The sequence below is a fragment of the Lucilia sericata genome, unplaced genomic scaffold (genome assembly GCF_015586225.1).
Source record: "Lucilia sericata isolate MDLA Ls3-8-SP2 unplaced genomic scaffold, ASM1558622v1 Contig000752F_arrow, whole genome shotgun sequence".
NCBI classification, from domain to species: Eukaryota; Metazoa; Arthropoda; class Insecta; order Diptera; family Calliphoridae; genus Lucilia; species Lucilia sericata.
Window position 1 is genome coordinate 216,841 of NW_023994749.1, and position 19,050 is coordinate 235,890.

Sequence of the window (19,050 nt, forward strand, 5' to 3'; positions counted from 1 at the left end):
TTCTGGTTTTTAAATATTGTAAACACCTGAACTAATACGAAATAATTCGCATTGCACGGGGTAATTCTGAGAAACGTCCCAGTATGTCAAATGTTGGTTCTTTATGAACAGAAAAAGATTGAACTTCTAAATGCTGATGTTCGGTAACGATACGATAAAGATAACGATCAGAAAATGCATGAAGTTCAATATCATAACTCGGGTGAAAATTAACCCATCTTGGAATGTTAATTTTCTCAATATTCGGGTAATAATTTAAAAATGAGTGCCATTGCACAAGGGTTAAGGCTTTTAAACATTCATCCCAATCTGTCTTGTCTTTCAATATTTGTTGCATTATAATTTTAGCAACAACGATTTTTGGGGATAGCCAACCGGCGGGGCCAAATAGCTTAGCTATTTCTGATAAGACAGCACGTTTAGTCACAATATCCCGGCGTGGCTGCGATATGAGTCGGAAGTAGAAATTGTCAGTTTCTGCATTCCATCGCAAGCCTAGGGTTTTTGTTGAACTAGCATCTGAAAATTTTAAGAAGTCTGCATCAAGCAGATTCTCACGGGGTAAATCTTCTAAGAGTATGTATGTGATTAGCAGTCCATTTTCTCAAAACGAAACCAGCCGATTCAAGAACATGGGTAAGTTCAATACGTCTCCTAAAAGCTCATGAGAGCCAGCAAGTACGTCGTCGACATACATTTGGGTTTTCAAATAAGAGTTGTTTGTGTCGAGAACTTTGGAATATATGTATAAGTTTTATTGTATGGACACTTTAATCGTAATCTTGGATGAATGAAATGAATATACGATGTTCTTTTATAAAGTTGGAATACAGTTCTGGAACATTAAACATTGGAGAATATGCAAAATGGAGTATTGCATATAGAACTGTTTCTTCAACTTTGGATGAAATAAAGTGAATGGAAATCTTAATACCTTTAGCTATTCGGATGTCTAACGCGGCTACAGATGCTTTATGTGAAGCATCGCAAAACCCAAGGAGTAGGATTTTAGCGTTAGGAATATATTCTTGTCGTTTTATAATACGGATTCTGACATAAAACTTCCTTCCAGAAAACAAGTATTTTCTTCGGATTGCTGTTGTCATCACCATTTAGGAATCCTCCATGTGCAAAATGTTAAGGTTGAATGAACAAAATTTCGTTCCATTTTGTCATCGAAAATTCTGCTTTCATACGCTTGATTTGCAATGTCGTAACTTTCGGTTTGTCCAAAAGTGTTTAAGATGTACTTTTGGACAAATAGTATCTCTATAATGGGCGAATTGGAATAAAGTCCGAATAGCTAGGTAAGACGTCACTTTAATTATATCGTAATTAATCAAAAGAATAGAAATCAATGGAAATATATTCATTATTTAACAAAAAATGGTACAAAACATTAGTGATCTCAACGATCACATAAGGGTTAACACTGATCAGTTGCGTATGGAAAAAAGGAGAAAGAAGAAAAAAGGAAAATAAGTATTGTGTGTGGATATACACACGCACTAACAAGTGTAATTCTTGTGGATGATGGTTAGTGCAATAAACAATCAAACAAACGCATGCAAATTGAAGTGGACAATTGTATGTAATCATAAAGAAATAAACACCGATGGCGACATGGCTCTCTTAAAAAAGTACTCTTAAGCTCAGTGACGTCATCAGTGCCTAGAACTGATTGTATGATATGAAAATTGTATGTGATTTATAATAGAAAAGTAAATAATTATGTTTAAAACTTATTTGTGTCTAATAAAATAAAATGTATTTTACGTTTTATGTTATTAGGAATATTTAACTTATTTAAATACTAAACTTATTTAAATATAATAGGGACTAATCTATTATTACAGAAATCATTTGCTTCATACTAACCCATTTCGAATTGTAAATTGTTTTCAAAGTCTTCGGTTTTGAAATGCTCTATACAGATTTTAGACGTTTTAACGTTAATTTTTTTATTGCGGCAACAAAAACTTATCCATTGCCTTAATAAGCTAGGATCTGAAGAAAAGTTAAAATAACTTATTGCACACTATTTTGATTTTTTATTATTATTGCAATTTTTGACTGCACACCGCATTTTAATTTTTAATTTACTTATTTTTATTTTTTCACTATTTGTTTTCAAATTTCATGTGAAAAGTAAGTATTTTACATTTAAAACATAGCAAAACAAGCACTAACTCTTATGCACTTTGTACTAAACAGGAATGCAAATTAAAGAAAACAAACTAACCTGTGTATGTTGTTGTTGATGAGAAGTGAATAAAAGAATATATTGTACAATTTGTTGGTAGGAAATCCACAAATGAGTTGAAATCTCCGAAAGTATATGAACTTCCAATATAAATCCGGTTCGACTGGACCAAATGTTTGGGTCAGTCTCTTTAGAAAGAGGGAAATGCTGGACAAATTGGAAGCGTTGATTAACTCTCTAAGCGAAACCAAAATCTCATAGATTTTGTACTCAGAATAATTGAACGATGTAATATAAAAAGAAAGGAATGGAAATAAAACACAAGGAAATTAGGAATCTTTTCTATATTATTTATTCATTTATTTGAACAATGGATTCTTACCAATAGAAATAATGGACTGTCTTGGTTAGGAGTAGAATAAGATCTGAGCGCAAATAAGCATCTATGACATTTATCACACTATAACATTTAATTTCGAACATTATGACAAGTATATTGCAACACATAGCAATCAGCATTGATATACATTGACGAAGGGTTTGCATCGAAAGTAAGGAAAATATGGATAGTAAGGAAAATTGCTATATGTTGTTTTTTTTGGCGTAAACAATTTCCTCCTAATAGAATATCCATACGGGTACACATGACGTCGGTCATGGTATTATCGGGAAAACTAGAGCTTACAATATCTGTAAGAGAACACGAGGGCAACCGACCGGTAATCTTCTCGACTACATATGCACAAATTTTCAATTTGAAACTCGGGTCTATTGGAGAACCAATAGTAAGAACGCACATAGTCGAGGAATTTCCAGCCAAGCAATCCATCATACCAGTAACATTTATTGATGGCACCGAAAATGTTGATATTGCAAGCTTCCTTTGAAATCTCCTAGAGATAAAGCTACCTTGCGAACCAGGGCCAACTAGCGCTCTTGCTGTACATCTGAGATGGTCAAAATGGACTATACAAATAGCCGAGCCCAAAAGGACTGTGGAATGGGGGTTAGGGCTCAGATGTGCAGCATACGTATGAACGTTCTGAATCGCTGCAGAAGTTGATGGGGGAAAATTGAGAGGGTGTTGATTTTGGTTGCTTGCTGGAACCGGGTTTATATTATGCGGGGTTTGGTTAGATAGGGTTTGAATATGCGGGGGTTGAATTGGTACATTTGTACCAGAAGCTATAGGGAGCTGGGGTTAAATTTGCGAACATTGACCTTGAGACCCAGGATCTCTATGAAGCAAAGAGTGATGCCTTTGTCTACACAACGAACAAACATGAGTAATTCTACAATTCTTAAAATCGTGAGAAGTCGCCAAACAATTTGAACAACACCTAAGTCTCTTGACAGTTGACAGCCTATCACCTACACTCTGACTCAAAAAGTTAGGACAAAGTTTCCTTGACAAAGGAAACAACGACAAACTGTGGGACTCGGGGTAGTGTTTGTCGCAAAACTTTGAACTCTTCTAGAGTCATTAAATGATTTCTTTAGGGGGTTAAAACTCGAGTTCTTTTTCGACACAGTATTCTGGGGTTTGTTTTGAACGGGGTTGAATTGTCGAATATCAGAAATAGACTCGAGAGTTTTGAAATGAGCTGTCAAAAAAGCGTCCATATCTTCCCACTTTGGACAAAGTTTCTTAGACTGTTCCCAGAGACTTAAAGTATTCTCGGGTAGCTTTGTAGCACAAATATACACTAACATGACGTGATAAAATATTTCCGGGGTAACTTCTAATAATGAAAGATTCGTAATACAATCATTAAGCGTTCGTTGCAGAGTTCTAATATTCGGGCCTGTTTCTTGGGTAAGGGGTTTAATACGCAAAAGAGTACGAAGCTGTTCATTTATGAGGGCGTCTTTGTTCTCATATGTGTCAACTAACTTTTTCCATGCCACTGCATAGCCATCGTTAGTTAATGGAACAGTTTGTATGACATCATGAGCATCTTTTGCAGTTTTCTGCAATAAATAGTACAATTTCTGTACTGGGGTCAAACGGGGGTTATTGCCATATAACTCAGAGAACATGTCTCGGAATGAAGGCCAGTTCTTATAGTCACCATAGAAAATTGGGGTGTCACAAGGGGGTAAATGAACGAGTGGTATTGATCTTGCTCCATGATCATTGGTCTTTTCTGCCTGAGCAGCGGATTTTAAATTATCCAAATGGGTCGTGATCAAGGAGATACCACGAGTGTAGGTACTATAAGAAGCCATATACCTGGACTTCACTTCAACGATTTGTGGGGTTTTCAATTGTTCAGCTTCGATCAACAAAGTATCGTATGCTGAACGAACAGCTTTCCATAAACGGGTTAATTCCTTTTCATGGCTACTTAACGAACCAATTCGATGTTCGCCAACAGGAATTATTGAAATATAAGCCTCGAATTCGGCTAAAAGATCTGCATTACGAATTAATATGGACATGTCCATTTTAGATCTTAATAAATACCGGGTAATTTTAACAAAAAGCAGGAAAAATTAGGGGGAAATTGAAAAATATTCCATAAATAGAGTAAACTTGCTCAAAAAAAATTAAAAAATAAACAATCTAATCTTCAAAATTAATTTAAAAGATTGAATTTTATCACGTATCAAGGATTTTAGGATCAGAATAAAATCGAAATCGACAAAAAACGAGTAAAAATTTCAAAAAGTCAAAAAACTTCTCAAAATAGGGATAAATTTCAATAAATATTTGGATAAATTGGAATTTACGACGTAAATTAAACGAAAAAACGGGTTAAAAGTATAAAAATATTAAATATTAAAGTGATTTTACACGTTGTTTGTTTTTAAGGGTAAAATTTTATAAAAAATGGGTTTTAAAATATTTCGAACAACAATTTGTTATAGTGTAAAAGCACTTTAAATATTAAACAAGTAAGAAAGTATAGTCGGGCGTGGCCGACCATATGATACCCTACACCAGTTATGAATATTAAATGTGATTTATTTTTCATAATAAAGCATTTATCTTCAATATTCCCTTGTTCCGATACATTTAAGCAATTTATGGATGAAAAACTAATTTTCTGAAAGAGGCTTTATATGGGGGCTAGGGGCAAATATGGACCAAGCCCAATAAAATTTTGTGAATATATTTATATTTACATAATGTTTTATTGTGCTGAATTTCATCGCGATATTTGTGTTTATAAGCTAATTTGGGACATTCAAGTAATTTTCTGAAGGGGACTTTGTATGGGAGCTAGGGTCAAATGGGGCCTGATCTTTATGAAATTTGGCAGGGTCATCAAGACTTCTATAAAACTTAGTTGTGCCGTATTTTATCGATATATCTGTATATTTAACATAATTATGAGCTCAGAAGCCCTTTTCGGGGGGTTCTGTTCTATGGGGGCTAGGTGAAATAATGGACCGATTTTAACCATTTTCAATAGGCTTCGTCAAATAAAACGTGCGTGCCAAATTTCATCCAATTATCTTGAAAATTGCAACCTGTACCTTGCGCACAAGGTTTACATGGACAGCCAGCCAGCCAGACGGACATAGCTTAATCGACTCAGAAAACGATTCTAAGCCGATTGGTGGGACGAATATTTTTGTATGTTACAAACATCAGCACAAATCCAATATACCCTCCCCACTAAAGTGGTGTAGGGTATAAAAAGGTATAAAAATGTATAAAAAACACACTAATACTGCAAACGAATAAACGGTTACTCACTTCGAATAAAATTAATAATTATTTTTCATTTAAAAATAATTATTTTTTAAATCAAAGTTTATTAAAGGGTTAAATTTATATTTAAATTACACGAGTTATTTATTTCCACGGGTTAAAATATAAAAATTGAGTAAAAATGTACTTTATCACTCTAAAATACACAGTAACCGGTTTATTCGTACAATCAAAATATTGCAGCACTAATGTGTGTGACAATAAAAGCAAACGAAAAACAAGTAAGAGTGTTATATTCGGCTATGCCGAATCTTATATACCCACCATCAAACCTCGTTTGACTCGAATGAAACTTACTTATGTCTAATTTCATCTATATATTCGTATTTTTAGGCCAGTTATAAGCGTTAAAGTAATTTTCTGAAGAGGACATTATATAGGGGGGTAGGGTCAATTATGGGTCGATCCTCATAAAATTTGGTAGACAGAATTTGGTTCGTATAAAATTTATTTGTTTCGAATTTCATCGCTACACTCGTATTTTTAAGTCATTAATGAGCGTTGCAGTCATTTTCTGAAGGGGACCTTATATGGGGTGTAGGGTCAATCATGGACCGATCAACATAAAATTTTTTAGATAGATTTTGACTCGTATGAAACTTACTTATGTCGAATTTCATCTATATACTAGAATTTTTAAGCCAGTAATGAGCGTTAAAGTCATTTTCTGAAGGGGACCTTATATGGGGGGTAGGGTCAATTATGGACCGATCCTCATAAAATTTGCACAGTGATTTTGGATCACAAGAAACTTACTTATGTCGAATTTCATCGCTATATTCGTATTTTTAAACAAGTTATGGCTGTTAAAGCTGCTTTTCGAGGGGCCACTTGTATGGGGGCTATCCGAAAACGTGAACCGATATTGCCCATTTTCGATACCAAACAAACCTTACCTATAAGAAATATTTATGTGAAATTTCAACCCTCTAGCTCTTTCCATTCGGACTCTATCGTGCTTTCAACAGACAGACAGACGGACGGACAGACGGACAGACATGGCTAGATCGTCTTAGAATTTAATGAGGACCCAGAATATATATACTTTTGTGGGTCTATGACCAATATTTCGATGTGTTACAAACGGAATAACAAAATCAATATACCCCCCATCTTTTTTGATGGTGGGTATAATAAAACAAGTTAGAGTGCTATATTCGGCTGAGCCGAATCGTAAATACCCTCCACCAGCTTATTTACTTATATAAACCCCAAGATTTAAACAGCTTAAATCTGTTACAATTCCAAAATTTATTGAACATCTTCTTTTATATTTTTATAACGCCCTAAAATATGCTTTAACGATATTTAATAATGTGCAAGAATGCATGTGTGTGAAAGATTTAAGGATTTTCAAAATACATATATATAATTTTGTTCTACACAAATTGATAATGCAACTAGTTAAATACGCTTAAAGTGCTTTTAGGGGCAGGACCTAGTATGGGAGATATGATCATTTATAGACCGATCGTAAAAAATTCTTTAAGCAAAATTTCTGTACATAAAAGCTATATTTCAGTCAAATTTTGTATCTATATCGTAATTTAGTAATAAGTAATCTGTGTTCAAGTGATTTTCTGAAGGGAATCTTGTATAGGACCGACCGCACCTATGTTATGGACCGATCGTGAAAAAATCTTGAAATAGAATTTTTTTATACCAAATTAATATTTGTGCCAAACTTTGTATCATAGCTTTATTTGGTAATGAGTAATGGGCGTTTAAGAGATTTCGTAAAAGGACCTTGTATGGGAGCTATGACCAATTATGTATACAAAGAAAAAATTTCAAAATTCTGTATCTATATCATTATTTTATAATGAATATTGAGCATTTAAGTGATTTTCTGGAGGGGACCTATTTTATAGTGTAATTTATGTATATAAGAGCAATATTTGTGCTAAATGTATGTATAGCAATATTTTGTAATGAGTTATGTGCGTTTAAGTGATTTTCGGGAGGGAACCTTGCATGGGAGCTATGACCAATGATGGACCGATCGAAAAAAAACTTTCACAGTAATATTTCTGTGCATATGAGCAATACTTATTTCAAATTTTATATGGATATCTTAATTTAGTAATGAGTTATGCGCGTTTAAATGATTTAAGGGAAGGGTCCTTGTATGGGAGCTATGACTAATTATGGACTGATCGGAAAAAAATTTCACAGTAATATTTCTGTGCATATGAGCAATACTTATTCGAAATTTTATATGGATATCTTAATTTAGTAATGAGTTATGTGTGTTTAAGTGATTTTCGGGAGGGGACCTTGTATGGGAGCTATGTCCAATTATGGACCCATTCAGAAAATTTTTTCTCTCAATGAATTCAATTGACATAAGATTTTATGTTGTAAAACTTTTGTGAAGATATCAGCATTCTGACGGAAGTTATTAACAAAAAATTAATTTTCCGGGAATATGTACTTTTTATGGGAGGTATATGAAATTATGGACCGATTCTGGCAATTTTCAGTAGGAGTCAAGATACTGTGTAGAAACGAACGTATGATGACATTCATGAAATTATCTTGCATAGTTTTCGAGAAAATTACATCAGAATGTATAAAAAATGCTTATTTTTTTTGGAGTTGTTTTAAATTTTGATTCACAACTTTTCCCTATGTGAACCGATTTTGCTCATTTTCAACACCAAACTGCACCGAATAATAGTGAATATTTTTGCAGAATTTCGTTAATTTCCATTGCTTCGTTTTAAAGTGAGCGTGTTTTACACAGACAGACGGACGGACAGACGGACAGACGGACATAGCTAAATCGACTCAGAATTTCATAAGGACCCAGAATATATATACTTTGTTGTGTCTCAGATGAATATTTCTTGGTGTTACACACGGAATGACAAACTTATATATACCCTCTATCACCACTGATGGTGGTGGAGGGTTTAAAAAACAACCAACAACACTGTAGCTTTTTTATACCCTCCACATAGTTCAAGGACTGGGGGGGTTTATATCCGGTTCGAAGGACCAAAATGTTACCTTGAAATATTTCCTCGAAAATATCGGGTTAAGAAAAATAAAAACAAAATTAGTTTTATTTTAAAAAATATAAAAATGGGGTTTTATTAGGGTTTTTCTCGGGTTTTAATTTGGGGTTTTGTACGTACCGTACTCTTCGGGGTTACAAAAGTAAGTGATCATTACAATTTTAAAGAAAGAGAGAAAGAGATTGAGAGGGTAAAAAGCGCCAAAGAATTTAAAACATAGAATGGCCAGTGAACAGTAACGGACCATATACACTGTGGGTATAAACACAATTTGCGTCAATTTTCTTTCAAATGTTCACATGGGTGGGAACATATCCCGCATAAACGAATTTTAGTATTTATTCTATATAAGTGTGCCCAAAATATTTATATTGATGGTTCGAAAAAATTTAAGTGAAAGGATGCCTATAGTTCCTTCCAGACATACAGGATGACACTATGAAAATTTTTAGGAAATCGCTACATACATACATATATACATACAAACAAACATACATACATACATACATATGTACATACATACATACAAACAACATACACACATACATACATACATACATACATACATAATACATACAGCAAGAAAGACAGAAAGAAAGACAACAGAAGACAGACAGACAGACAGAAGACAGACAGAAGAAGAAAGAAGAAGACAGAAGACACGAAAGACAGACAGAAGAAAGACAAGAAGACAGAAGACAGACAGAAAGAACAGACAGACAGACAGACAGAAAGACAGAAAGACAGACAGACAGACAGAACAGACAGACAGACAGACAGACAGACAGACAGACAGGACAGACAGAACAGACAGACAGACATACAGACAGACAGACAGACAGAACAGACAGACAGACAGACAGAAACAGACAGGACAGACAGACAGACAGACAGACAGACAGACAGACAGACAGACAGACAGAAGACAGACAGAACAGACAGACAGACAGACATACAGACATACATACATACATACATACATACTACATACATACATACATACATACATACATACATAAACTACATACATACATACATACATACATACATACATACATACATACATACATACATACATAAACATTTCTGTATATAGCAGCTATATTTCAGTACATTTTGGTACCTATATCGTAATTTAGTAATAAGTAATGTGTGTTTTAGTGATTTTCGGATGGGAGCCCTGTATGGGATCGATCGCTCCCATTTTATGAACCGATCGTGATAAAATCTTGAAATATAATACTTCTGCCAAATTTTGTATCAATAGCCCTATTTGGTAATGAGTAATGTGCGTTTAAGAGATTTTCGTAAGAGGACCTTGTATGGGAGTTATGACCAATTATGGTCCCATTGTATAAAATTTTAAAAAACGTTTCTGTATACAAGGGTAATCAAATTTTGAATGAATAACATTATGTATTTGATAATGAGTTATGTACGTTTAAATGATTTTCTGAAGGGGACCTTATATGGGAGCTATGACCAATTATCGACCGATCCTGAAATTTGAATAAATTCTACTGACATAAAACTTTAATTTGAAAAGTTTTGTGAAGATATCGACATTCAAACGGAAGTTATTAACAAACAAGTTAGAGTACTATATTCGGCTATGCTGAATCTTAAATACCCTCCACCAGCAACCTACTTTTTATTAAAACCCATTTAACTATCTAATTTTTAGATAACTTGACAAAATTTTTGTTTCCGTAGTGAGGATACTAACATTTATGCATATGTGGAACTAATTTTGATTAGGTTCACAAAATTTTATATTAATAGGCCAGTTGCAAACATTTTTTATATAACTATTTATCTATACACAAACTTACTCATGTCGAATATTATCTGGAAATAATCATTTAATAATGAATTAAGTGGTATTAAGTGATTTTCAGAAGTAAAATTCCTTACAACGATTAATATATACAAAATACACATTTATGTCGAATTTTATCCCGATGACTTTGGTTGTTAATGTGCGTTTAAGTAATTTTCAGAAATTATTCTTATATGGGAGTTGTGACCAATTGTGGACCGATCAAGAAAAAATTTCGTATAATGATTTATATGCAAAAAGAATTCAAATCGAATATTAATCCAATAGATTTATTAATTAATAAAATATGTGCGTTTAAGTGTTTTTCGGAAGTGGACTTTAATAGGAGCTATGCTCAATTACGGGTTTCTCCAGAAAAATTTCGAAGAGTGATTCATGAGTATGTACACAAAACATATTTGTGTCGAATTTTATCAATATAGCTTTATTTGACAATGAAATATGTGAGTTTAAATGATTTTCGGAAGAGGGCCTTATATGGGAGCTGTGACCAATAATGGACCGATCCGGGGAAAAATTGGTAGAATGATTTATATGTACACAAAACATATTCAAGTTTTATTTATCAATGATACAGCTTTATTTATAAATAAAACATATGCGTTTAGGTGATTTTCGGAAGTGGGCCTTATATGGGAGCTATGACTATTAATGGACCGATCCGTAAAAAATTTGGTAGAATGATTTGTATGTACACAAAACATATTCAGCTCGAATTTTAACACAAAAGCTTTATTTGTCACTCAAATATGTACGTTTAGGTGATTTTTGGAAGTGGACCCTTTATGGGAGCTATGACCAGTTGTGGACCGACATAGATCTACGTTGGTAGTATGATTTCTATTCATATTATATTTGTAATGTACAAAATTTTGTGTTGATACCGAGTTATTAGCGATAAACTAATATCTGGGAATATACACTTTTGTATGGGGGCTATGGGAAATATTGAATCAATTGTTATGAGTTTGAACATACTTGATCCCTGCCCCATACAAATAATGTGCGATAAAATTTATCGAAATATCGTTGGTAGTTTCTAAGAAAACTACTTAAGAATTGGAAAAAAACGTTTTTTTCGAGGTAGTCTGAAATTTTTACTCATAACTTTTTACGTCGTGAACCGATTTTACTGATTTTCAATACTAAACTGTACCGGATAATAAAGAATGTTTTGGGTGAATTTCGTGAATTTCTATTGCTTAGTTTTAACGTGAGCGTGTTTTACACAGGCAGACAGACGGACAGGCGGACATAGCTAAATCGACTCAGAATTTCATAAGGATCAAGAATATATATACTTTGTTGGGTCTCAGATGAATATTTCTTGGTGTTACACACGGAATGACAAAGTTATATATACCCTCTATCACCACTGTTGGTGGTGGAAGGTATAAAAACTAATTTTCCGGGAATATGTACATTTGTATGGGAAATTGTAGACCGATTCTGCCAATTTTCAGCAAGAATAAAGCACTTGTATAGAAACAAATGTGTGATGATTTTCATGGAGTTATATTGCACAGTTTTTGTGAAAATTACATTAGAATATGTAAATATAGCTTAATTTTTTCGGAGTTTTTTTTTTTCAATTTTGATTCACAACTTTTTCCGATGTGAACCGATTTTGATCGTTTTCAATACCAAAGTGCCTATTGCAACAGTAGATATTTTGGGTGAATTTCGTTAATTTTTGTTCCTTCGTGTTAGCGTGAGAATGTTTTATACAGACAGACGGACGGACATAGCCAGATCGACTCAGAATATCATAAGGTCCAAGAATATATATACTTTGTTGGGTCTTAGATGAATGTTTCTGGGTGTTACACACGAAATGACAAAGTTATATACATATACCCTCTATCACCACTGATTGTGGTGGAGGGTATAAAAACGAGTAAGCTCAGTGGAAATTTCTCTAAATAATTTAGGCAAAATGGGTGGTTTTTAAGCCAGTGGAAATACTTATAACATTAAACTATCTACAAATATTCGTATAATACTACAAACATTCTATAAATATTCTTACTTATTCTTCTAGAAAACTATTTGAACGCGAAACTTTTTTATTAAGTACATGGATGGCTAATTTCAAGGGAAAGGTGTGGAAAAATAAGTGACTTTCCTTTAAATAGATAACATTAAACAATAAGGTTAAAATTAAAAACGTCCTTTAGAGTAAAAAGTAATAAATAAAATAAGATCAATCCATATCATCAGTTAAAATGAGTCGAATGTTGCTACTGATGACAATATGTTTTCTCTTTCACGTTAACATAATACAGAAAACATATGCTTCTTTTTCCGCTTCTTCGTCTTCAATATCATCTTCGTCGACATCATATAAATATCAAATAAACTCAGCATCTAGTGAGAACGACGATGATTATCTCTCACAGAAAGGTAATGTATAATGAACTATTATTATTTATATATTTTATGGCGTTTATTTCTCTAACTAGATTAGGCTGTGTTTTAGTAGATTATTATTTAAACATATGCGAAGTGTGGACATTATTAGGCAAGCACCTGGACAAATTCTATCATCAAATTTTCGATCGCTTGATCACTTGATTTTATATACAAATCGACTAATGTTAACAAATTGCGTGAATGAATCTCTAACATCAATCGAATTTTATTGAAAATAGTAAACGCCATAAATTATAGAGTAAATTACAAAAGTATTTGTTATGCATGTATATAACTTATATTGTTCTCTTTATGATAGAAAATGTTTTGGAAAAATCGTATCACGGTCTAATACGTGAAAATGAAACATCAGTGGAAATCACGCCACTGATTAAAGTGGACGAGGAGAAAATTTGCAATTTCCATATTATTAAGAAACCATATCATGAAATACCATTCCAAATTGAATTAATAAACAATTTGGGCATTTTAAAGGCACGTCGCACTTTAAATTGCGAGAAGCGCAAAAGCTATCATTTTGAAATTGTAGCGGTATTCTGCGATGGCACTCATTCGGCCGCTGCCAATGTCCACATCGCAGTTATTGATGTTAATGAATATGCTCCCACATTTTTGCAGCCGTCCTATGTGTGCGAAGCCGACGAAGGTCGCTTATATAAGGAGATCATACGAGTTGAGGCCATTGATAAGGATTGTACACCCCTGTATGGTGATGTGTGCAAATATGAATTACTCAACAAAGATCAACCATTTACTATAGACAACGAGGGTTCGATCAAGAATACCGAACCGTTGTCGCACAAAGTGTCTCACAACTATATACTATCGGTGGTCGCTTACGATTGCGCTATGAAACAATCATCGCCCATTATGGTAAGCATAAAAGTGCGGCGTGTTTGTGAAGCGAAATTTTTGGGTATTCCAGCGAGAATCGATTACACGGTATGGAGTATTAAATTTAAGTCAATTTGAATGCAATTGTATATATTATTATGTAATTCTTTCAGACTTCATCCACGGAAAGTTTATCACTGTTTCCAAATGCTCATTTGGAATTGTGTGACATGTACTGTGACAGTCAAAATCTAAATATACATACATCAATTTCCCTTAAAGTAAGTACGTGCATGAAAAATTACATCTATTACAACACCCTGTAACAATATTGAAAAAAATGCTTTCACACATAGAAAAATTGATATGTATGTGAAACTAGAGTCAATTTATAGCAATTCAGCATACTCCGATTTTTCTAATCGGCTCTTATGTCTTTATAAAAGGACTTCAAACTTTAAATGACTTACAATTTCAAACGATGCAAAAAAAAATTCAAGTCGAATATTAGTCCAATAGATTTATTAATTAATGAAATATGTGCGTTTAAGTGATTTTCGGAAGTGGACTTTATATAGGAACTATGACCAATTACGGGCCTCTATAGAAAAATTTTGTAGAGTGATTCATATGTATGTACACAAAATATATTTGTGTCGAATTTTATGAAGATAGCATTATTTGACAATGAAATATGTGAGTTTAAACGATTTTCGGAAGAGGGTCTTATATGGGAGCTATGACCAATAATTGACCGATCCGGGGAAAAATTGGTAGAATGATTTATATGTACACAAAACATATTCAAGTTGATTTTTTTAGCGATAGCTTTATTTATCAATGAAATATATGCGTTTAAGTGATTTTCGGAAGTGGACCTTATATGGGAGTTATGACCAATTATGGTCCTATCCGAAAAAAATTTCGTAGGACCATAATTGGTCATACGAAATTTCATATATTTCATATATAGACGAGTTATTAACGATAAACTAATTTCCGGGAATATACACCTTTGTATGGGGGCTATGGAAAATATTGGATCAATTGTTATGAGTTGGAACATACTTGATCCGTGGCACAAAAAAAAATGTGTGACAAAATTCATCGAAATATCTTTGGTAGTTTCTGAGAAAACTACTTAAGAATTGGGAAAAAAAGTTTATTTTTTCGATGTAGTCTGAAATTTTTACTCATATCTTTTTATGTCGTGAACCGATTTTACTGATTTTCAATACCAAACTGTACCGGATGATAAATAATGTTTTGGGTGAATTTTCGTGAATTTCTATTGCTTAGTTTTAACGTGAGCGTGTGTTACATAGACAGACAGACGGACATAGCTAAATCGACTCAGAATTTCATAAGGATCAAGAATATATATATGTATATTTTGTTGGGTCTCAGATGAATATTTCTTGGTGTTACAATCGGAATGGCAAAGTTATATATACGCTCTATCACCACTGATGGTGTGGGGGGTGGGTGTGTAAAAACGTCTGATTTTCGAAACAAAAACATGTAACTTTGTAATTCTGATAAATTGAAATAAATAATATTATTTTGAAGCAGAGATTCTCAGCAGCATTTGATATTAATATTAATACCAATTTTTTATATAAATATGGAATTTCATCTTTTTAAATCGTAGGTCCTTTAAACTTTAAGGTCTTTTTACAGAGGTTTAAGAGCTGATTATGAAAAACTGAGTACACAGAGTTAATACTAATGGTCTACAGTTTCTTGTACACATAGATTTTTTCATATGTGAAAATTACTGTTGCACGGTGTAATAAATGTTAAATAATTTTAAAACATCCTATTTTTTGCTGTTAAATGTCACATAATGTTTACAAACGATGTTTTTGTTCGGTATTTTCCGATGTATTAAAGAAAAATAAAAAAATCTTTTACATTTTCGTAAATGTAATGTTTTCAGAAATATAAATCATAAGACATCGTTTTTCAATTCCAATGAATAACAAATTTAAAAAAAATAATTTTTTTAATTTAACAAAAGTCTACAAACGATGGATTTAAATGTTTAATAAAAAATAAATTAATTTCCGAAAGAGTCTTTTTTTGTGTATATAGTAGGAAGATCGATTTTTCGACATTTACCCAAAACCGGTTTTCGAATAGTTGACATTTGAAAAAGAATCGGTTGATATTTTTCATATTCAGAAACATTAACAATAAAAATATCCTTTTAAAAATGATGTGTAAATTTGTTTATAAAACATGTCTGTGGTCAATACTTTAAAAATTTACAAAAGTATTTGATCCCTTTTAGGAGATAAATGGGTAAACATATCGAACTAGTTTTTCATACTAAGTTCATATTTAATATCGAATAGACTAACACAGAATATATAACCAAAAGGAGACCATTTCAAAAATTATTAAACATTTAAATCCATCGTTTGTAGACTTTTGTGAAATTCCAAACATGAAAAAATTAAATTTTTCTTTTAAAAATAATAAATTTTTTGGAATTGAATTGTTATATTTCTTAAAATATAACATTTACAATAATGTAAAAGATTTTTGTATTTTCCTTTAGTATACAAAAAATACCTTTGTAGACTTTAGTGACATAGTGTATGTTCGTTTTCTTTTAAATTTATTTCTTAGACAAAACATATTTCATTTGGTTGCGATCGGGACATAACAAACTGTTCTCAACATTTGACATTAGTGGACCTGTTGCCAAGAAATGCAGAATGGACTCGAGATTTATCGTACGATGAGGGATCTGAGCCTATTTTCCATTTCGATGGATCATCGGGTGTAATCATACCAGATAAATTGATTGCGCGTCATGATTTTTCGCAACGTCCTTTCAGTATTATAACCATATTTAGGCACTTTAGCGGTTTAAGCGGAGATAATAAGCATGTGAAAGAACATATTGTTTGCAGTGCCGATGACCATAAAATGAATCGTCATCATATGGCTCTATTCGTTAGAAATTGCCGTTTAATACTTCTGTTACGAAAGAATTTTAATGAAGGAGATTTGAATATATTTAGCCCAGCCGAATGGCGTTGGAAAATACCTCAAGTTTGCGATAATGAATGGCATCATTATGTATTAAATGTCGATCAAAATTCAAAGGTAGAGCTGTATGTTGATGGTGTACTTTTTGAAAATTCCCTAGAAGATCGTCATAATAATCCCGAAGTTATAGATGATTGGCCTTTGCATGCGGCCCATGGCGTAAATACAACTCTGGCCGTTGGTGCTTGCTATCAGAGTAGCGAAAATCGGTTAAAACATGGATTTAACGGTGACATATCGGAAATAAAAATTTCATTGAACGCCGTGCTAACAAATGAGGACGTTAAATGCGGTACGAATTGTGCGGAACATTTGTTGCCACCTCCTGAGACCCTATTGGAACCAGAGTCACAAGTCCAAACAAATTCACAGTTGAATGAAATCTATATTGAAGGACAGAGCAAGAGCAATGTAGAGCTTTTGCTGCAAAAAATTCAATATATAAACACAAAAGAAAATCCCACAATCGGACGTCGCAATATTGAGGTACGCATCACAATGATGTGCATCAATCAAAGTGCTATTCGCTTGCCCACAATTGAAACCTTTATCATGGTGAATGAACCAACCAGTCCTTTGGTGTTGGCAGCAAATTCTACAGCATTATACGCTGCACATGTGCAAAGACTTGACTCTTCTTACCCAATTAGTATGCAAAGCCCTTCATCTCGCAGAAATACCTCAGAAACGCCTACTACAACATTTATAACCCAAGCGAACGAAAAGTCTCAAGACTCATTGGCTTACAAAGTCCACACCGAGTCCAGTGCTAAATCCAATAAAGGCGAAAATTCCAAAATATTAATAACTGGTAATGAAATACATACATATGTATTTATGTACATCAGAGTTGGGCGTTTGTATAGAGAAATAATATGCTGCCGATATTCCCACCGAAAATGTTATATATAGTTCATTCTAATATACCGTTTCTCAAAACGTTTCTTTAGTAAGTGGTCTCTAAGAGGCGCTTTCAATGGCGTATAGAAATTTTTGCACTAGTTCGAGATTTCCTTAGAATTTTTATGTGATTATTCCCGGTAAAAAACTGGAAACTTTAAATTAACGCATTTTAACATATTTTGGAAAAACTAGAGTTTTTATAATTTATCGGCGATTTTTTTAAAGTAGTCTGTTTAAGAGATTAATTTTATTTAAAATTTATTTAATTTTTCCCATGTCTACATTACTTTAGCAATAGCGAAAGACAACAACAACGCTAAACGAAATAAAACACAAACAAGTGAGAGTGGTATATTCGGCTGTGCCGAATCTTATCTATACCCACCATCAAACCGTATGCCTTAAAAGGAATGATCCCTTATACATACATATTACTCATCAAATTAACTGAAGAGGACCTTATATGAGAGATAGGGTTAATAATTTACCGTTTTACATAAATTTTTTTTAGACCAATTTTGGCTCATACAAAACATCTTTATATAGAATATCACTTCCCGACACTTTCCGCATGAAATTCGGTAGGAAGAAGTACGTTCCTATAAATGTTTCTTATATAAAATTGCATAACTGTTCACGTATTTTTAAGTCAGCAAAAATAATTTTCTTATGGACCGATTCTCAATACATTTGGTAGAAGGTTTTAAGCAGTAATGAGCGTTAAAGTAATTTTTTGAAGGAGACAGTATATGGGGGTAGGGTGAACTATGGACCGATCCACATAAAACTTGACAGAGAGATTTTAGCTACATTGAAACTTAAGTGTGTCGAATTTCATCACTATACTCGTATTTTTAAGCCAGTAATGAGCGTTAATGTAATTTTCTGAAGGGGGCCTTATATGGGGGGTAGGATGATTACGGACCGATCCACATAAAATTTGTTAGGAAGATTTTGGATCATATGAAAATTATTTACGTCGAATTTCATCGCTATACTCGTACTTTTGAAACAGTTATGGCCATAAAAGCTGTTT

The 19,050-nt window shown here is 33.1% G+C and overlaps 1 protein-coding gene across 2 annotated transcripts in view; it reads left to right on the forward strand.

Moving 5' to 3' along the window:
- Positions 1-18,038, forward strand: part of LOC119607807 (calsyntenin-1-like) — a 43,160-nt gene extending 25,122 nt beyond the window's left edge. For both annotated transcript variants that reach the window (XM_037961910.1, XM_037961911.1), the window contains exons 2-5: positions 12,826-13,187; positions 13,516-14,159; positions 14,225-14,332; positions 16,686-18,038. In XM_037961910.1, the coding sequence (XP_037817838.1) occupies positions 13,010-13,187; positions 13,516-14,159; positions 14,225-14,332; positions 16,686-18,023 (2,268 nt within the window). In that variant the 5' untranslated portion in view covers positions 12,826-13,009 and the 3' untranslated portion in view covers positions 18,024-18,038. The remainder of the gene's footprint in view (positions 1-12,825; positions 13,188-13,515; positions 14,160-14,224; positions 14,333-16,685) is intronic.
- The last annotated feature ends 1,012 nt before the right edge of the window (positions 18,039-19,050 follow it).